The 21606-nt window shown below is 43.2% G+C and overlaps 2 protein-coding genes across 8 annotated transcripts in view; both read right to left on the bottom strand.

Moving 5' to 3' along the window:
• The window catches only part of VPS39 (VPS39 subunit of HOPS complex), a 42494-nt gene extending 41207 nt beyond the window's left edge, over positions 1 to 1287 (bottom strand). For 2 of the 3 annotated variants that reach the window (XM_054025552.1, XM_054025553.1), the window contains exon 1: positions 1073 to 1287. In XM_054025552.1, the coding sequence (XP_053881527.1) occupies positions 1073 to 1145 (73 nt within the window). In that variant the 5' untranslated portion in view covers positions 1146 to 1287. The remainder of the gene's footprint in view (positions 1 to 1072) is intronic. The other variant, XM_054025554.1, reaches the window with a different exon arrangement.
• Positions 1288 to 8644: 7357 nt separating this feature from the next.
• Positions 8645 to 21606, bottom strand: part of TMEM87A (transmembrane protein 87A) — a 29879-nt gene continuing 16917 nt past the window's right edge. For 2 of the 5 annotated variants that reach the window (XM_054024798.1, XM_054024802.1), the window contains exons 13-20: positions 20037 to 20145; positions 18131 to 18189; positions 17701 to 17804; positions 17129 to 17199; positions 15555 to 15616; positions 13204 to 13259; positions 11496 to 11526; positions 8645 to 9439 (exon numbers count right to left, since the gene is read on the bottom strand). In XM_054024798.1, the coding sequence (XP_053880773.1) occupies positions 9398 to 9439; positions 11496 to 11526; positions 13204 to 13259; positions 15555 to 15616; positions 17129 to 17199; positions 17701 to 17804; positions 18131 to 18189; positions 20037 to 20145 (534 nt within the window). In that variant the 3' untranslated portion in view covers positions 8645 to 9397. Of the gene's footprint in view, positions 9440 to 11495; positions 11527 to 13203; positions 13260 to 15554; positions 15617 to 17128; positions 17200 to 17700; positions 17805 to 18130; positions 18190 to 20036; positions 20146 to 21395; positions 21465 to 21606 lie in introns of all 5 variants that reach the window. The other 3 variants (XM_054024799.1, XM_054024801.1, XM_054024800.1) reach the window with 3 other exon arrangements.

The following is a 21606-nucleotide window of genomic DNA, read 5'->3' as shown; positions in this document are numbered from 1 at the left end:
CATAGGTTCGCATATCCCTGAGCAACATAGCTAATTCCCAGGGTAGATGCTGCTAGTTCAATGGAAAAATGTTTCCATCAATCTAGCTAACCTCACTGGGGGGGGGGGGGGGGGGGGAGGGAGGGAGGATAACCTATACCGATGGAAAATCACCTTCTGCCAGCAAAGACTGCATCTACACTATGACTTTTCATCAGCATAGCTACGGTGCTGTAGCTATGCCCGTAGATAGTCCCATAGTATAGACACAGTCTTAGGTAACAGTTCTAACCCACCAGGTCAGATTGTGTCTTAAATACAAAACAAAGTATGGGTTTATTCACAAATAAAACACACCAGGTAGGGCAAGGCAAAGTGACACTTGTTGTGCTACACAACATCACATTTTCTACCATTCAGACTCACACTTAAACAATGGAGAAAGAAAACATGGAGGATGATGCACAAGACCAGAACAAAAAAAAAAAATTCCATCCCACAAGAAACAAACCTCTTCAAGTATCAGAGACACTGATACAAACTGAGCGCAACCAGATCAGTCAGTTCACCCAAATGTTTAAAAACCAGACTCATAACCAGACCAAAGTGTGTCACTTCTACTACCCTTCAAAAAAAATAGTTTTGATGGGGGAAGGCTACAAATCCCACTGCAGCCCAATTCCAGTCCCCACTCTCTCTGTTCCCTGTAACGGGGGCTCAATCCCCGCTGGCCGTAGCCCTGGGCCACGCTCAAGGTGGGTCACACAAGTGGTTTATGGAGACCCCAAAATTCACCACAAAGTCTGGAGCGTGTGTTTTTAGAAAGAGCTTCGAGCCCTTCTTGTGGGGAACCCCGCGGACGGGAACAGCCGCAGCGAGCCGGGAGGCTGACGGCAGCGCAGTGTCACGGGGGCGTTTGGAGACGCTGGTCTCCGGGGCAGCAGGCTCAGCCACGGCGGTCAGGGCGCGGGGTCACAAGCGGGCCGCGGCTCGGAGCTGGTCCCAAGGGCAGGTGGAGTGACCAGCCCTCACCCACCCCGCCGCGGGGTCCCCAGGGGAGGGGCGAAGACCCGGGGGCCGCCCCGCCGCTCACCCCAGGCCGCCAGACAGTCTATCTGCAGCGGCAGCTTCTCCAGGATCGGCACCGGCTCGAAGGCGTCGTGCATGGCGGCGGCGGCTCTCCGCGCTCGCTCCGGGCCGGTAGCTCCGCCTCAGCCGCACCCCCGGGCCGGCCAGGCTGGAGAACGCTGCGTCTCCCGCCGCGGGGCCCCCGCGGCCCCAAGTACAGGCCCAGCTGATCCCAACCCTTCCCAGCAGCCCCCGCGCCCGGCCCGTTCCGCTTCCCTACTGGAGCCCCGCCCACACGCTCCGCCTCCTCCACAGGGTAAGCTCCGCCCCCGGCTCCTTTCCCGCCATAGGCGCCACCCCCTCCCCGAGCCAGCGGCCTCGCGCCGTGGGTGCCGCCCGCTCACAGCTCCTCCCCCCACCCGCAAGGCCTGTGCCCCTTAGAGGCACCTCCCGCGGACTCCGCTCCAGGGCCCTTCCCCCCCCCCCCCCCCCGCACGGGGCGAATCACCCCGGCTGCCTGCCCCCCTGCCTGGCACTGCCCCTCGCGATCCCCCCGCCCAGGCACTGCACAGGCACGTGGGGCCCGCCCGCTCCCCGCGGAGTAACTCAGCCCCTCTCGCTCAGAGCTAGTCTGTGCGCTGTGACTGTCACTTCTCAGCGGCATGACCACCAAGCAAACCCGCTGTTCACCACGAGTGACGTGCAACCTGCTGGCTGCAGCTGGAGGCAAGCGGCCAGGAACCCAGGCCCTGAGAGCCGTGAACGTCCCGTCCCTCTTAATAGGTATTGGGGGAGCGGGGGGTAGAAATATCGAAGGCTGCTGCCTCCTTAAATGGGTACAATGCTCGCTACTTCACTGCTGCTCAGCTTGGCAGAATCATCCAGCCACCAGCCTTGCAGCCGTTGGCTAGGAAGCAGTAAATACTGGGGCATACAGGAAGGCATCCAGTTAAAACACAAGAGCTGGCACAGGGAGTTCAAGCTGATGTTTACTTCTGACCGTTTCCCCAGTTTTTAAGGTACCAAGAGCCTTCCGGGGGGACGGGCGGGCGAAGGAGTGCATCCCACCCTGTAACAGGAGTTATTAGTCACCTGAGTAAGCATGACCCATCTCACACTAAGACCAAACTAAAATTTAAAAAAGGGCAGTTCCTTTCCAGCACTCCTAGACGTGCACATTCATGACCTCAGCATCATCTGCTTCCTTAGAGCTAAAACACCAAGGGGCAGCCTGTGTCTATGCACCAAAAGCACAATTTATCAACTTGCTAAGATCAGTTGGCCATCGAGCCTAGGATCTTTTCTCCTTTCCCTGAGACTTTAGAGTAGAAAATTAATAAAGCTTAAGAGTATCACGTTTAATAAAATGAAGCTTACATTCTGATAATGTAATCATGTCATGCCTTTGTAACCATTTGTCACCCTACTTTTTACTGCCTCTCGCAGTTAAAGTGAGAATAGTAGTGATGTTAGTGTACTGAAACAAACATATTACTCCCTTTGACTTCTGTACTATCCGTAAGGATGTATGTATCTTTATGTATCTACAGTAGTTATGATACAATTGTACCCTTTACTTCAGATGGTGGAAGCCAAACTCAGTCACTGTCACCCTCTTCAACAATTGTATGTGAGCCTTATTCATTCTCTTTCCCTCAAGAGTGGGATGGTTCTTCCCTTCACCATTTGACCCTAGTCTCTCCCTCATCTAATTCTACCAAGCTTCTACCACCTTCATCAGATCCTGACTTATACCTTCTTCGTCATGGTCACTCATTTTATGTGCTACTTTTGTCATCCACAGTGGTACCCAAACTTTTCCTATCATATCACCCACCACATTACTGCACAGTTGGCTCAGCAGAGGAGCTTGGGCTGAAGGTGGAGCTGGGGGCTGAGCTAGGGATAGGGGAGGAGCTGGGACTAGAGGCTGAGCTGGCCTGTCCTCAGAACTGATCTGGGGGCAGAATGGCGCTGCTGCTGGGGGCGCTCTCCCCCCTACCCTACCCCCACAAAAGGGGGAATGCCCTACAGTTTGGGAACTGCTGCTCTAACTGATCTATTGTTCCTCCCCATTCACTTAAATATTACTCTGTCCAATTTCTGATAACAAGAAAGCCCTCATTTTAAGGGCAGAAAAACCCTTTTTTGAAAAAAAGAGTAAGATAATATACTTGTGAACAAAGACTATTCAAATATTCTTTACTGACCTATTTAATAAATGTACTGTGCTTAAATATTATTTCCAGTTTACAAACAGGTTTAAAAAAAAAACCCAGAGCTTAAAAAGTTGCCCAACATCACAGAGGAAATCAGTTGCAAAGCTTTTAAAAAACCCATAGCAGTCCTGATTTCTACACCTTGTTCTAGCCCCTGGACCACTCTGCTCTCAGACAGCATTGGAAGAAAATGAATCTTGCATCTTCTCTCACACCCACTGTTGCCTTTTAAGTCTTCAAATTAAGCCATCTCTACCTTGTGCTTTAATCTAACCTGTATTTTTTTAAAGAGTGAATATACAGTTGGATTTTATTCACCACTGCTTTTGTGCAGTCAGAAAATGTAACTAAAGTTAATTAATCATTTTACAGGATTTTAGCTTCCTCTTTTGTGAAGTCAGTTTATATTGCACCACTTTACTCCTGGGGGAATTCTGCACCACTGTGTATGTGCACAATTTATGGCCCCCGCAGATTTCTTTGCTTCCCCCCAGAAAAATGCCTTTCTGACCAGAAAGCAAAGGGAAGCCACAAGAGCAGTCATCTGATCCTCCCCAGCAGTATGTTTTGGGGGCCCAGGGCAGCCAGCAGAGAAGTAAATCACTATGGGGCAGGAGGCAGGACTGGGAAAGACCTAGCTGGTGGCTCCTACCCTGCACTGGGTTCAGCTGCTAGTCCCGGCTGGGCTGGGGAGGATGGGACTTCCTCCTCCCCTCCAGGTCAGACCCATTCCCAGATTTCACCCCAGCTGCAGGAAGCTCTGCAAACTCCCCTTTCCTCTTCCTCACCCCCATCCACCCAACCCCTGTGCATACAGACCCCCTCATACCCAGACCCTCCCACCAAGCCTCACCCCCACCACACTCAGACCCCCCCCCCCAATGAGCTCCACACCCCCTGCAGCTGGACCACCCTGATGAGCCACTGCACCCAGCTCCTCCCCCCCACTCCCCACCCAGCTGCATCTGGATTCCCCACTGAACCCCCTACATCCATACCAAGCTCTATCCCCACAACACCCAGTGCCCTCCCCCCTGAGCCCCAACCACCTTCACCTGAACACCCCTGCAGAATCCCATTACCGTTTCACCCAGAACTCCCCCAAACCCCTGGGCATCCAGATCCCCCCCACACCCGTATCCCCCAATGAGCCACCCAGACTGCTCCACACAGAACCCTCTTAACCCACACCTGGATCCCCTCCACACTCGGATCCTGCCTTGCTGAGCCTGCCTGCCCACGGTTGGTGCATCTGGCAGAGAGGGATAGTCCCAGCGCTTGTGCTGGGTCAGGGTTAGGGGCAGCTTCACCACTGGGTCTGTGTCCCAGGGGGAGCTGCACAGGGATCTCCCACCTGTGCTCCCCAATGTCATACTGGAGCCTCCACCTTTTAACAAGTAAAATTTGCAGAATTTTAAAATACTGTGTGCAGAATTTTTATTTTTTTGGTGCAGAATTCCCTCAGGAGTAACCACTTGCACTGTGAAGTGCCCTACTGCTCATAAGACTACTCTCAAAAATAAGTTATCCAGAGTGATGGTACAGCTGAGCCCATAGCATTAAGCTATTTCATGAGAGGAAATGGATTCTCACCCCTGAAAGATATAGGAAACCCATGTCAAAACAAAAAAAGGGAAAGTAGCTGAGAGCAAGAAATTGTGTAGAATACATACTGAAACAGTGTGCATTTTGTTGATTAGGTGTAGTATCCATCCACAGGATGGAGAGACAGATTCAATATTGAATCAATCTACCACTTGAGAAGAGTCAAGTAACAGCATGGATCAAGAGCCCAGCATAGCTGTTGGCTGATAGTATGCGATCTCTGCTATATTTATTCTACTCTTAAACCTCTTGCATACCTAGCCAGTTTTACCAATTTTGAAAGTTGTTTGAAATACCTCTTATCTTAGATTCAAAACTCAAATGTGTGTCCTGGACAACCATCTCAAGAGCTTTTCAACCAGCAAGTGACATCACCATTATTGCTGAGCTTCATTTATAACAGGGAATCGGACAACTATTAGAAAGGAATCAGAGAAGAGGTAAAGAAGATAGCAGGCACCTGAGGGTTAAAAGGGAAATAGTAAACTAGAGCTTGATTATTGTTTAAAGAAGCCAAGTTCCTTGCAACTCTTCTAAAGAACGAAGAATACTTTCTGTCCATTTCCCATCACAAAGCAGAACTGCTCAGCAAAAGAAATCAAACTGAGTTAGGTCCTTCCAGTGCCCTGGCCTAGGTTTTGTTCAACAGACAGACAGACAGACACACAGACAGACAGACAGACACACACACACACCCACCCACCATGTTGCAGTTCCAGGGCACGTGATGATTCTTTGTTCCATTCACCTTTAATATCAAACACGAGTTAAAGAAAATATGAAGACTAGCACAAAAGAGCCAGTTAGCAGCAGCATAGGAGCCAGCAAACAGAGGAATTTGAGTGTAGAGCTGTTAGAGAAGGGAGGGAGGCAAGCCCCTGTTTCTTAAGGGCAGAGATTAAGTTCTTGAGAGTCTGTTTGCTTGCTAGTTTGCTGTCTGGCCTTTGATCCTAACAGAGCCCTGATTAGCAGGCCTATAAAGGCAGCCAAGCAGCCAGCCAGCAGCAGGAGATAGCAAACAGAGCAGAAAATGGAGTCTGGGAGAGGGAGTGTGGTGTTCTGAGCTTGCAGGGTTTGAATGGAGTTTAGGCGGGAACACTATGACAGACACAAAGGCAGCAGTGGTAGTGATCCAAGGAATGGAAGAAACAGTGAAGATGACTGGATGTGGACGCTGCGGGATGTACATTATCCTGGAGTGGGTACCCAAAGAGCCCAAAAACTTCATTTGTACGAAGTGCCGCCTGATAGAGCTGATGGAAGAGAAGATCCAAGGTTTGGAGATGCAGGTGTAAACCATGGTTGAGTTTCAAAGGGTATTCAAGCAGATGATGGATGGAAGGCGAGAGAAGGCAGAAGGGAAAACTCAAGACTCACAGATGGAAGCTGGACTAAAGAATTGTGAGGGTAGATGAGGAAAGTGGCCAATGAAAGCATGTGACTATGGTGTTACAAAACATGCAAACATGGTTTTCTCTCTAAGATAATCCATTTTCTAGACAAAGGAAATGCAGTAGATCGAATCTACCTGGATTTCAGTAAGGCATTTGATACAGTTCCACATGGGAAATTATAAATTAAATTGGAGAAGACCGGGATTAATATGAGAACTAAAAAGGTGGATAATTAACTGGTTAAAGGGGAGACCACAATGGGTCTCTACAAAGGAGAACTGTCAGGTTGGAGGGAGGTTACACTTGTGGAGTTCTTGAGAGATCCATCTCGGGACCAGTTTTATTTAACATTTTCATTCATGACCTTGGCATAAAAAGTGGGAGTGATCTAATAAAATTTGCGGATGGCAAAGTTGGAAGGAGGACTGGAATATCATACAAGAAGATCTGGACAACCTTGAAAACGGAAGAAAAAGAAATAGGATGAAATTTAGTAGTACAAAATGCAAGGTCATGCACTTAGGGACTAACAACAAGAATGTCTGCTGTAAGCGGAGGACTTATCAGTTGGAGGTGAAAAAGGAGAAAAAGACCTGGTTATAAGAATTGATCACAGGATGACTATGAGCTACTAACGTGAAGCGGCCATGAAAAAGGCTAATGCAAACCTAGGATGCATCAGGTAAGGCATATCCAATAGGGACAGGGAAGTGTTACTGCCATTATACAAGGCACTGGTGAGACTTCATCAGGAATACTGTGTGCAGTTCTTGTCTCCCTTGTTTAAGATGAATTCAGACCAGAACAGGTACAGAGAAGAGCTACCAGAATGATCAGAGGAAGGGAAAACCTACCTTATGAGAAGAGACTGAAAGAGCTTGGCTTATTTAGCCTAACCAAAGGCTGAGGGGAGATATGATTTCTCTCTATAAATACAATCAGAGGGATAAATACCAGGGAGGGAGAGGAGTTATTTAAGTTAAGTACCAATGTTGACAAAAGAACAAGTGGATATAAGCTGGTCATCAACAAGTTTAGGATTGAAATTAGATGATGGTTTCTAACCCTCAGAGGAGTGAAGTTCTGGAACAGCCTTCCAAGGGGAGCAGTGTGGGCAAAAAAACCTAATTAGCTTCAAAGACTGAGCTTGGTAAGTTTATGGAGGGGATGGTATGATGGGACTGCCAACAATGGCATGTGGCCCATCTGCGACTATACTAGCAAATATCCAGGGTAGGGAACACTAGATGGAGAGGGCTCTGAGGTACTACAGACAATTCTTTCCCAGTGTCTGGCAGGTGGATCTTGCTGACATGCTCAGTGTCCAACTGATTGCCGTATTTGGGGTCAGGAAGGAATTTTCCTCTTGGTCAGATTGGCAAAGACCCTGTAGGTTTTTGCTTTCCTCTGCAGCATTAGGCATGGTTTACTTGCTGATTTAAACTAGAGTAAATGGCTGATACCTTGTAACTTGAAGTCTTTAAATCATTATTTGAGGACTTCAGTAACTCAGACAGGTTATGGGTCTATTACAGGAGAGGATGGGCGAGGTTCTGTGGCCTGCAACGTGCAGGAGGTCAGACTAAGGCCAGAAGGGACCATTGTGCTCATCTAAAGTCTATGAGTTTGAGATTTTAGTGCAGTTCTCCCCCACAACGGCAGCTCTATCAAGGGCACTTTGAGCATTACATATTATCTCATCAATTTCTGAATCACAATGTGCTCAATTTACAAGTAAAAACCTGTTTAACTGCAAACTCCACATGGGATGTAAAAGTCAAGCTGTTGTTGCCTCCTGTCATTATCAGTAGTAAAGACTCTACAGGCCAAGTATAGCCTCACTCACACCCGTGCAACTTACACGTGCAAACCCGTGGCCTACAATGGGCATGCACATTTAAATTATTGCAAGTGAAACTTCCAGGCTAGAAAGTATGAAAGATGATTAAAAAACCAAAAGCAGAGACTTTTTTCCCCTGCTTTTAAAAAGTGAGAAGAGCATTCTGTACAGAATAGAAATCTGCAACTCAGACATTGATCAAATGATCAAAGAGCACCTGTTGGCCACAGGGATGGACTGGACAGAAAAACCGATCACTGAACCACTTACGTAACAGGTGACTTTTTAAACTCCCCCCGCCCCTTCTCCTTAATAGACCTCAGGAGCGGAAATATCCTAGCAGAACATATTAGCATCAAAACCTGCAAAGCTTTTGCCTGCAGGGGAAAGTAGAACTTGCTCCTTCTGGGAGGTGGTGCCAACTTCTCATGGATGAGTATGGACCTCTTGGCAGACAGGTCACTTGCACAGAGTAGAGTTCTACTGAAATATCTAGTTAATATTTGCTTAACTTCATAGTCAGACAAACATTAGCAAAGTGTTGCAGGAAAGTTTTATTAGGCCACGCAACACTTTGAAGGTATGAGTAAGTCATTTTTCAGGCATTCACCACATTGCCGGCAATGAGATGTGCCACAACAAATGCTAAAGTTATGCAACTGTTGCTCCTAGGTCAATGACATTTAAAATAGAAAATCTTTCCTACACAGTGTTAATAAAATTGCACTTGGTTTTGTTAAAAACATCAATATTGTAACTTCTTCAAATATTTCCTTTTTGGTACCTTAATTGATTTCCTTCAATTACTGGGGCTTCTTACTCAAAAACCTCCTCTCCTTCTAAGCCAGCTGTGCAGTCTCCATCTACTAGCCATTATTTCCAATTAAATGGGAAGCTTGTTTCTAAAATAACTCTTCACCAATTTCTTCTACCCTCCACCAAAAGCAGGTAGTTGACCTGTGGAAGTTAATTGTAACATTGAATTCATAGTCCCTCAGTCAGATGTTAGGACTTTTAGTTTGACAGATTCTTCAGATATTTAAAGTTACAGAAGGTGCTGGAACACACATTTAAATCACTTAAAAATCCAAACTTGCAGCAACACCATAAATTCAAACATTTTCCAAAGGTTTATCAATGTCCTTGCGAACCTCTTCCACAGTGAACTGTGTAAGATGCCCTCATTCAAATACAGTGTCCAGTTCCAAAGATGAAGATCAAGAGAGATCAGCAGGATGCACCTGATCCACTGGGGAGCCTACGGGAAACAGAACTTTCAAGAAGCTTCTTCTTCACTCCATTTTGGATCTTTCAAAGTGTGTAATCATTCTTTCCTGAAAGATTCAAAGGAAGGTCATTGAAGTTTGTAATTTTTGTCTCTGTGTTTACATCACTCAGAACTAAGAGCCCACTCTTCACATCTTTATAGATACACACATGCATTGCAAACAGTGATTATACACGGAATAAGAGATATATAAAGAGTGCTCAAATTTTGACAAGATATAAATTTGTCCAGTCAGAAATCTAACTGCACATATGGGGCAAAGTTACCTTTCTGAATATACACTGCTACTCCATCTCTGTTTCGATCAGATCATTACAACGTTAACTCTGAATGTGTGAAGATACCGGTCATACAGAACTTTGTATGCTGGTTAGAGAGAAGCACACTCAAATACTGACATAATGTGTTTCTCCCTAACTAGCAGGAGGTTTGTGTTTTGTCACTCCCAAATAGGTGAAAAGGGCACTCTTAAACAAACCTTAAAGTTTGGAACTCATCTAATACTACAAAAAGCGGAAAGAAAAATATGTGCTAAAGACAAGGAAAAAACTATTCACCAAATAATTTGTGGAGTAATCCATCATCTCTCTCATTAAGTCCTCTTAAGCAAGAACAATTTTTGCCTAGTGGTTCCAGATATAGTAGAGAGCACACATTTGTCAAGAATTCAATCAACTCATTAACATTCATAGCATTATTTAGGTGACTGATTTTATTGTAATTCAATATGGGGCATAGATTTCACATATTAACCCTTTATTTCCCCAAAAGCAACATGCAAATGAAGGTATTAACCAAAACTCAACTTCTAGAACAGTGGTGCACAAACTTTTCCAGTTGCCCCCACCCCACTTACCATTAATGCAGGGGTTCCCAAACTTGGTTTGCGGCTTGTTCAGGGTAAGCCTTTGGTGGGCTGCCATGTTTGCCTGAGCGTCCGCAGGTACGGCCGCTCGCAGCTCCCAGTGGCCACGGTTCACCGTTCCCGGCCAATGGGAGCTGCGGGAAGTAGTGGCCTGGCCCGCGCTGCTTCCTGCAACTCCCATTGGCTGGGAACGGCGAACCGCGGCCAGGGGTGCCGCTTTCCACAGTTCCCATTGGCTGGGAATGGCAAACCGCGGCCACTGGGAAGCTGCAAACAGCCGTACCTGCGGATGCTCAGGTAAACAAAGCGTCTCGCGGCCCACCAGGGGCTTACCCTAACAAGCCTTACCTGAACAAGCTGCGAACCAAGTTTGGGAACCCCTGCATTAATGGAATCGGTCTGTGCCTGCCCTCCATTACAGCACCGCCAAGGCTTTCCCAGCACCGGAGCTTGGACTAAAGGCAGAGCTGAGGGCGGAACTGTGGATGGGGGAGGAGCTGGGGCTAGAGGCAGAGCTTGGCTGGGGGCAAAGAGGAATCACAGCAGAGCGGAGCTGGAAGCGTGGCACTCCCTCCCGGCCCCCCCACGGGGGGTGGCCCAGGCCTGGAGGCAGAGTAGGACTGGGGCTGAATGAGTTTGGGAGAGAAGTGAAGCTGGAGGCGGAGTGGGGCTGGAAGCATGGTGCTCCCTCCCCACCAGGGCTGGCCGAGGTCCCACCGCACACACACCCCAAATGCTCCCCCGCCCCTCAATTTGGGGACCACTGTTCTAGAAATAGCTGCTAATTTATGTAATGGCATCTGCAAAGCCAGAAATTGAGCTGTTTTGCTACAACACACGTTACTGGAATTCACACACAAACGTGGCAGGAGATGGGGAAATGCAGCTTTACTTTGAATAAACATGCATGGCACTACTGCATGAAGGGAGAGCCTAGTATTTTAAATCATTTGCATTTAAAACAATTGTTTCATGATAAATTGCAATCTGCTGCACAGGTTCTACCATTCTTGAAAGTCTTTGGCTGAACACTAGTTTATACTGTTCATATTTAGGGCAAAATTACTGTATTTCATTCAATTATAACTTAAGTACTTCTCCTCTCCCCTTTCCTGCTGCATTTATAGGAACATAGAGCTCAGTTCTAACAGGCCAAGTCAACCTCTTTAATGAAAGACTCATGACACCCTTGGCATGTCATAAGACTTCAATTTGTGCTGAAGGCTTGTTTACTGACCTCATCTGAATCCAGAAGGGCTGGGAGAGCACTGCAGTAAAACAAACAAAGATTGTTACACAGACCCAAGGCACTAAATGACTGAAAATATCAATGTCAGTTTTAACACTGCCAGCTTTTTGACAGGGAGTAGGTTATGATGGAGAAGAGGACCAACCTTTCGCTAAAATTAGAGAACTGGAGGAAGACAGAGAAAGATATTAACAGAGTGAGATGGGACCTAAATAGTATCATCAAATACTAAAATCAGTTTCTAAGTTCTGCTTTCATTGTTCAGCTCTCAAATTCCCATTATCACTTGAAATCAGCCAGAAGGTATCAAAAACTCTCAAGTAAAATGCAAGTGTCTTTTATAGCCTCTTATTTACTTTATGTGGTGGAGAGGAGTATCTTGCCTTTTACTAGCTTTCAGTACCCTCTAATTAAGAGTGTTTTAAAAAAGAAAATCCTTACTCATTCTATAAAGACAAACTCCAGGCAAATTATGATAAATTTTCACAAGATACACCTCTTTTCCTCAGTGTAGTATTCTGAAACTTAGTATCCTATCATGTATAAACTGAATTGTATTTTTGTAAACAAAGAAGTGTATTTAAATCCAGGATCTGAGCCTTCTACTGGAATGCCAGTATCAGAATTGTAAGCTAGTATCCCCATCATGGTTTACATATGATTTAACAAAGATAAATTTTAGGCATAGAACACCAAAGTTTTTAAATTGTAAAAATCACTATATTAAGACAGAAGTGATACCGGTTGTGTACAGTGGGCTTCCATAATGCCAATGTCAAGTGTCACTAAACAGAAGGCTCAGACATTGTCTTAATTACCAAACTTAATAAAAGTTATCCACAATTTATATTATATTAGGAAAAACACTCAAGTGTACATCCAGAGCATACTATGAGGGAAACTAATCTGGTTTTAACTTCACACACAAAAAAAAAAAAAAAAAAAATAAGTCATTAGACATGGGATTCAAAACACAGGCAGCTAACACTGACTTCAGCTCATTATTCATAGTCATGAGGTGGTATACAGAAGCCAAAACAGGAACAAGTTTCTATCATACAAAGTATTACTACTCATTGTCAGAATCACACTGATTTCTCCATCTGCAGAGCACAAGAATGTGTCAGCTCTGTTCTGTATCTTTTAAATGTCTTGGTCCTTTAACTAGGACTAGGACTTTACCTATGCGTGAGACCTCTAACGATACAAATGTTGAATGCTTAAAATCAAACCAAAATATTGAACCAAAGACTTACTTGTTCTATGTAGCCTCACTTGTAGTACTGTTGATTTTCAACTTGAGGTCAAATCCTCATAAGGGACTGTTTGTACCTACCATTACCAACTTCAGTGAACATTTAAGAAGTTCCCAGTCCCCCTTTGAGCAAATACATTACATTTAAGGATAATTTCACCACAGCAGCAAGAGAAGGACAAACACCAAGATTTAAAGGAGGTGCAGTTTTGGATTTTTTTTTTAAAAAACCTTATAAACTCAATTAAGTATTACACATGGCTAAAAATTTATGCTTTGTATGCTGCGTAGACATACCCTTAAAGTCAGAGGCCAACTCCAGAAAGAGTTCAGCACTTGCCCAGACAGAGCCAGCATCAGAACTGCTGGCATTCTAACTATACTTCCAGTGCTTCTGACTCCAATGCAGCTACTACTGCTTGTCACAGTACAGATACTCACACATCAGTCACTGAAGAAGGAACATTCTCTTCTACCCACTTCAGATCATCTTCCTGCTAGAAGCACAGAAACAAAACATAAAAACCAAAAATGACAAGATTCTTTGAAGGGCTTTGCAAATGAATACATTTTCTCTAGCCTACCTGAAAAGCTCAGCATTAACTACAGTGGATGCTCACACAAGAAATGCAAATTGTTATTTTTGGATTAAGGAATCCAGTTCAGAGGATCAGGGAAGTCACAATACATTTTTTAAAAATTTTTCAGCAATTTTAAGCCAGTGCCTACTCAGCCAAGAATTAACTTAAAATGCTATGATAATTAATAAAACATTGTATTAACTCACAAAAATATGATTCATAATGTTGGATTTAAAAGATTAAAGACTACACCATATGTTAATGTAATCTTCCTAATTTTTGTTGAGACTATTAGCATTTTTATAGCACTCATAGGATTGTTGATTTATACATAAGAACGGCCGTACTGGGTCAGACCAAAGGTCCATCTAGCCCAGTATCCTGTATACCAACAGTGGCCAATGCCAGCTGCCCCAGGGGGAGTGAACCTAACAGGTAATGATCAAGTGATCTCTCTCCTGCCATCCATCTCCACCCTCTGACAAACAGAGTCTAGGAACACCATTCCTTACCCATCTTGGCTAATAGTCATTAATGGACTTAACCTCCCTGAATTTATCCAGTTCTCTTTTAAACGCTGTTATAGTCCTAGCCTTCGCAACCTCCTCAGGTAAGGAGTTCCACAAGTTGACTGTGCGCTGTGTGAAGAACTTCCTTTTATTTGTTTTAAACCTGCTGCCTATTAATTTTATTTGGTGACCCCTAGTTCTTGTATTACGAGAATAAGTAAATAATTTTTCCTTATCTACTTTCTTCACATCACTCATGATTTTATATGCCTCTATCATATCCCCCTTTAGTCTCCTCTTTTCCAAGCTGAAAAGTGCCATCCTCTTTAATGTCTCCTCATATGGGACCCGTTCCAAACCCCTAATCATTTTAGTTGCCCTTCTCTGAACCTTTCCTAGTGCCAGTATATCTTTTTTGAGATGAGGAGACCACATCTGTATGCAGTATTCGAGATGTGGGCGTACCATCGATTTATATAAGGGCAATAATATATTCTCCATCTTATTCTCTATCCCTTTTTAATGATTCCTAACATCCTGTTTGCTTTTTTGACCACTTCTGCACACTGCGTGGACATCTTCAGAGAACTATCCACGATGACTCCAAGATCTTTTTCCTGATTTGTTGTAGCTAAATTAGCCCCCATCATATTGTATGTATAGTTGGGGTTATTTTTTCCCCAATGTGCATTACTTTACATTTATCCACATGAAATTTCATTTGCCATTTTGTTGCCCAATCACTTAGTTTTGAGAGATCTTTTTGAAGTTCTTCACAGTCTGCTTTGGTCTTAGCTATCTTGAGCAGTTTAGTATCATCTGCAAACTTTGCCACAAGTTTGTATGAACTGACATTTTGGTTTACGATATATAATATTACTTAGGATGTTTGAGCACTGAATATATTTCTACTTTGCTTTGTTGCTGAACAGAAAACAATGGGCAGTTTTATCTTTATATTTAGGATATCTGTGAATTAGAAGTCATCTTTATTTGAATGTCCTTGCTGCTGACTCAAGAGTTTGAGGAACTCCTTGTTATTGCCAAAGCAGAACAGAGATTTCAGGGGGCATCAGGGTTCTACAGTTTATGCATGCTTTAGACAAAAATGAGCTCCACTCTAAAGGCTTTTGAGAAACAACTCTAATGCATTTTCTACCTCCTCAATGTGAATAAATCCTGAGTTTTACAGGGTTACATGTGGAAAATGCAGACGTCTTAAATGCACTCACAAAAGATATACATGCACCTCACGTGGTCATGCATCTGACTGAAAAGCATACAGAATTTGGAGACACAGGGTAAGTAGTGTAAATTCCCTTTGAATCCAGTTCTACTTCCACATATTTTTCTGTTTTGAAGCAATCTCAGAACCTGAGACACTAGCTACACAAAGGCTAAATTAGCCAGTTTCAGAGAACTTGGTGTAAATATGAAATTCAGTTCTGTCTCTAATGCATTATGTGCAAGTTCTCAAAGCACATACTGAATTCTGATTTACCAGAAAGCCAAGACTCAAAATCTGTTCACAAGCACCACGATTACCATGTTTTGACCCAAATCACTCACACTTCTTGGAAAGGACAAACACAGATACTTGGTCTGATCCTGTTACAGAGCTCCTATTTAAGTGGCTGCCAACTGAGTGATCTGGCATTACCTTTACCTAGTGATAGGGCCAAGGTGGGAAGAGCATACTCACGGCTTTGTTTGCTTTCATATTTCCATTTGGTTCTTGTTTTGTACTTCTCATTTTCATTCCCTCTGCAAAGGGGAGACAAGGTAGAAATGGGATGATTAAACTAGGTCAGTATGTAAACTGTAGATTGCATATCTATTAGGAATACTCCACTGAAACCAAAGATCATTATTTAGAGGAAAGGGCATGCTACCTATTTAAAAGGAGAGTCCCCTTTCCAGGTACCAAAAGTAACTTCTCAGAAAAATTCATATATGTTTTTAACAAACAATACTAAGGATTGGTCTGCATGGTGTGACAATGCTCCCTAGGTGGGTGTGGAAACAGCACTATGTTAAAGCGCTCCAGGGAACTTTAGTGCACACCACATTCACATACTTTAGAAATCACTCCCCTTAGTGTGCATTGCCACACTGTCTAGGCAAGCTCAAAGAGAAGCTCAGTGAACACCTATGATAACTATAACTCTAAGAGGGAAAGGATCTTTCTTCAGTCTACTTTATACATTATCCATTTCACTGTTCCTGTAGAACCAGCTCCCCCACCTTTTCTGTGGGCCTTTCTGAAATGCAAAATGATTAGCACTGGAGAGTTCAGGGCTTCAATCATCATTTCAAACCCATCTTAATTTGCTGTTCAGCAGTAGCATCTGAAAGTCCCCACCATCTGAAGGCTAGTTGCCTACATTAAATAAGTTGTTGAGCTCAGTCCAGTTCCTTGTAGAGACTGAACAGTTAGTGGTGGTGTTCCTCGAAGGCTAGGGTTAAGTCTAGTGACAGCGTGGAGAAGTTTACGCTGCTGGTGACAGTGCTGCTATACCTGTTCTTGATTAATTCAGCACTAAGATTCCTTTCCCACCCCCACAGAAAGGAAAATCAGAAAAATTCTGTTCCTACCTTTAGGGATAGTTATGAAATTAAAATAATTAAAAAGTTAGTTTAAGTTTGGTTGAGAAAATAATATATTTGCTTTCAGGTTTGTGGCCAGTAAGGAAGGGGCTCTCATTAGCAAGTAAAAGGCAGCCATGAGAATAATAAATAGTATTACTTGTAGTGTGGGAAGGAAGTATGGTTCAAAAACTAACTAATAAAATAAAGAGCTGCAGTAACAAGAATAAGAAAAAAAATGTCTTAAGAGAAACAAACACAAACCTTCCCACTGTTCTGCTGGTGAGCAAGGATTGGGGAAGGAGATAAAGGAAGGCCTTGGAGGAAGGAAAGAAAGAAGCAAGGAGAAACTGCTTCAAACTGGACTTTTGCTAAAACTAGCGAGTTAGCTGAAGGGTATAAAGAAAAGCTATGAATCTGAAGCTTCTTTGTCAGACCCCTACCTGATCATGCTGGAGCACACCAGGATAAGACGGTTTTCTCTAAGTCTGGCCTATTTGTAAGTATACTGATCACATGCTTATGAATACTTTGTTACTGTATTGGATGTAGTGACTGCTTACTTTTAGGCTGTTAGGTACGTTTAGAGCAACTGTATAAAACACCATTTGGCCTTTGGACTTAAAGGAATTTATGGTTAAATTAGTGTCTGGCGGTCTCCCACATTAATATTAATAATTCCAACATTACCAAAGCTTTCCTTTAACATGGGCTCTTTCTGTTCATCCTCATCTTCCTCAGACAATGGTGAGGAAGCAAACCTTTGGAGAAGAGGAAAAGAACAAAGGCACATGAGACAGACGCACAAAGTCAAAATATCTTACATAAATGTCATTTTGAAGAGACTGATTATCTTGCCATTTTTATCATTTGACTATTCTGGACAGCTCACTCTAATTGTAAGTTAGATTTTTGATCAACCACAAGCCTGAGGTAATTTAAGTACTCATACCATTCTTTTTTAAAGAAATGTCACTAAGGAGAGCCTATAAATCTACAAATGTTGCTTCCACTTTCTGAGGTCAGGAGAGAGACTACATGAACTATACTTCCTTCTCAATCCCTCTCCCTCTCCCTCTCCCCCTCCCCCTCCCTATATATATATATATATATACACACACACACACACACGGCTCACAGAGCCTGAAGAAAAGTTTAGCAAGTGACCATGTAGTACACCAGGACTGCTGGAAATGCTTTCTTTGGATAGACTTGATTTTAAGAATTCAAGATTACTTTAAGAAAGGTAAGACGCATTAAACCTTTGGCTGTTGGCAGACGGCCTCCACAGAACCATGATGACAAAAAGGATCATTGAGAACAACAGTCGCCAGATGGCATCATCCACCCACAGCTCCTGCCAGTCCTGTCAAGAAAAGTACGAGAAGTAAAACATGCCAGGAACAGAGACAATGCATGCCCTTAGTCCTCTTTTTTTTTTTTTTTTTTAAACTGGTGAACTAGAAATACCTGTGATAAGGAGTAAAGCTGCAGTTCTGTACTAAATGGCTTCACATAGGGTGTAAATTTCCATGTATTAAGACTTCACTGTATGCTCCTCTGCATGAAGGGGACTCTATAGGAAGAGCATTTGCCAGCTTCCCCAACCTCACTTCTTCTACCTCCAAATCCAGATTTTAAGAAAGGAAGTAGTAATCATGGAAACCACTTAGGTACAAGATGCAAACTCACCAACTGACAATCCACCAGCCTGAACTTCATGGTGGTCCAGATGATAAATACAATAGATGCTGAAGGCAAAAAAAAAAGAACACTTGATAAAACCGGTAAGTCAGACATGAATGCATGAAGCTTGTTACCTCTTAGATACTCTGGTGATAGAAAAACTAAGAACTAAGTAATCACTCCCCCGGGGACTTCAAAGGCAAAAGTCTTTTTAAACCATCAACAATTTACTATATCTTTTCCTGTTACATCCTTTTCTTCCAATCACAAAGGGACAATGATTCTCCAGAAGTCATCTCACATCAGTTAATTCAGCCACTGAAATTAAGAGCTGAATTCAGTGTTCTTGTTTCCCCAAAGGCATGCTTTCAACACCTTGTCCAAGACATGGCAAGGAATGATCCCCCACTACTTCCTTCTTCCCCATGGGACTATTTTTTGAAGAATTACATAACTTCCTTCTAGCAGCATTCTAGACAATGTAAGTTTAACATTTATGAAAACTAAAGTTCTTTACAAGCTACATCCACAGCAATAGTGAAGAATAGTCACCTCGAGCAAGCATACTTGCAATCAATTAGAACACAATACATTGCATGACTTACACAAAGAAAACCCCTCCATCTTATGAAAAAGGCCAAGGAATCTAATGATTGCACAGTATCAGCAGAACCTTGTTTTTAAAAGGTTTCATTCCAGAGACCTTCAGAGTGAACTGCACGTAACTCAATTTATCAGCCTTCGGAAAAAATTAAAAGTTAGGTTAACCCAGTCGGAAACTGACCTTATGACAAGAAGTCAAGATATTTCAGATCAGAGGCTTCAAATACTATATGCTATCTCTTCAAAAATGAAAAAAATATACCTCACATAAAAAAGTCTAAGCTAAACCTCAAACCTCCATTTCCCATTGTCATGTTACTTTCCTTCTTCTAGAAAGACAGATTAGGATACTGGCATTCAAAGACATCAGGCCTCTTTATCATCAATTACAAGTGCAAAATATTTTAAAGTAACCAAGCCTCCCACCCACCATTCCTGGAATTTAGATCTTATTACCCTGGACCAAAAGCAAGTTTTAATGCAGAAGCTAAGCGTTCCCCATAGTGGACTTTAAAGAATGGGTTGGGTTTTTTTATACTGGTTGTATTTTGGAGCGGCTTAGTTTCAGATGCTGCCAAGAATGTCAACCAAACCCATCTATTTAATGGGCAGATTTTGTAAAACAAGTGTCAAACATCTCAGTCCCTTATGAAAGTAGAGTTAAAAGCAATCTGCTCACTGCCTGGATAGGGTTTGTGGATGGGTGAGAAAAACTAGGAGCCTGGTAGCATTATTAGGTATGTCCTTGATGTTAACTAGATTTTATTTGATGCAAATAGGTACAAACTTTAAATTGCAATTTCCCATCCCAAAATAGCCTACCCTCTCCTTTCTAAAATGAGCAAACATTCTTTTTCCACGAAACCACTCTGCTCAAAGATTAAGCTGTCAGCATGGTGGAGCCATAACACATCTTAAAATCCCCTATTAACCAGTACAAAGTGATACTGCAGTTTTGGAGGAAGCCACTACCCATCTCAGCAGCAGCAGATTTCAGCATGGGATGTAGCTGCTAGCAAAGCATGAGGATATCTGGGGAGAGGAGGTGGGAGAGGAAAAGGGACCAAAATGAAAAACTCCAAAAAACTATTAAGCTTATTCAGATAAATGCTAATTTGAAGCTACAGTTTATGGGTAGTCAGAAAAATTTGTCAGAAGCACACCACTATGCAAGGCTGAGTGTTCAAGAGCAAACACTGAAATGCCAAAGGCCAATAAACTGACCCAAAGAAGAGCTTTAGTAAACTAAACCAGACCCATAATACCTGGAAAGTAGACTATTTAGTGAGGAATGGAATCCACAGCTCACCTGCTACTGCCAAGATAAGAGTGTTGGTGAAGTGCCGGTAAAGAGAGAGTTTCACAATGTTCCTCCGAAGTTTTAGCAGCTTCATCGTTTGAGTCAAGCTGATGAATATGTATGGCAAGTCAAGGAAAGCAAGCTTAAGAATCAAGTTCTTGATAACAAGTAGGATACAGCTTTTGTACACATCTCAAGCAACACCGTCATGCCATACAGACATAGCTCCCCTGCAACCCTTTCTAACAGCAGCACAACCACAGCGACCCAGCCCTCCCGCACAGCAGTAGGTGGTCATCCAGAGGCAGTGCTCCTGAACAGTGGTTTACTACAACAAGTTTTCCATACCCATCCTTTTACATCACCCAGCCCCATCCAGGCCTAGTACTCAGATATCACCACATCAGTAAGCTAGCCTGATGCAAAATTTCACAACTATACTACAACTAGCTCATACTCACGGGAAAACTTCACATGCATTTTGGAGAAGAGAAAAATAAGTTTAAAACCTGGTCATGAGATTAATATAAATGGACAGCACATCCATGTTTGTCTTTACCTACCTTGCCTGCAATTTTAATTGTACAATAATCGAACATGTGTTTAGACAAAAGACCGACATAATTGTAAGAGGAATAAGGGGGTTGCCCTGGCCTGGAAAGAGAAAGGTGAATTTTGGCATATCCTAATTTTTCAGGTTTGGTAGTTTCGGGAGCTTATACTAAATCTAGCCAAGACCTAAACTCAAAGGGGTCTCAGCGCAGCAGAAGACAAATGGCAAACGTGGAAGAGGAGGCTGGGAAGAGGTTTAGAAAAATGATTCAGAAAACTGCTTTAAAAGTTAACAACTCTTTCTTGTCCCCAAACTACTTTATGAGACCTGCAAGTTCTGAGAAGAAATTTTAGCACTAGTGTTGTCAAAATAAAGAGTTTTCTACCAGTTTAAAACAAAACCAAAAACCCAAAACCAAACCACCCCCAAAAAAACAAAAACACCCACAGTAAGGTCAGGACAGACCATAGTCCAAAAACTGCTGTTCTGACTACTGCTTCAGTACAACTTCAGAGTAAATTCACATCAATAATCAGAGAACACCACAACACAAAAACTACTTGTTCACTATGGTAAGGGCTAGGACCTGTTTCAAAACCAATTCACAAACCTCTGTTGGCAATTTAAAGTTTGTTACACAAGTTATGGAAATAGAGCTTACCTGAACCTTTAGGCCACAGGGCCTATGGTAGCTGTTCGACAAAAAGATGGCATGTCATTCAAGATGGCAAAAAATGTTTGCTGCGAAAAGACTCCCTGAAGACCAAACTCCAAAGAAAAAACACTGCACCAAATTAAACAGTGAAGAAGGATATCCACCAGCAGAGGGCAGTATCTAGGAAAGCCAGGGGAATAAAAGCCAAGGAGGCAAGATCATTCTGTGCCTAGAGATAAAGAAAAAGACCCAGTGAGAACAAAATGATTGGGAAAGCAAAGCACACACACCTCAAAAATCATCAAGCATTCAGTCCCAGGTTATCATTTTACCATCAGAGAACAAATACAGAACTGGAAAGCTATGAAGAC

The sequence above is a fragment of the Malaclemys terrapin genome, chromosome 4 (assembly GCF_027887155.1).
Source record: "Malaclemys terrapin pileata isolate rMalTer1 chromosome 4, rMalTer1.hap1, whole genome shotgun sequence".
Classification (NCBI taxonomy): Eukaryota; Metazoa; Chordata; order Testudines; family Emydidae; genus Malaclemys; species Malaclemys terrapin.
Note: the sequence above shows the minus strand (reverse complement) of the source record. Positions and strands in the feature narration are given on the sequence as shown.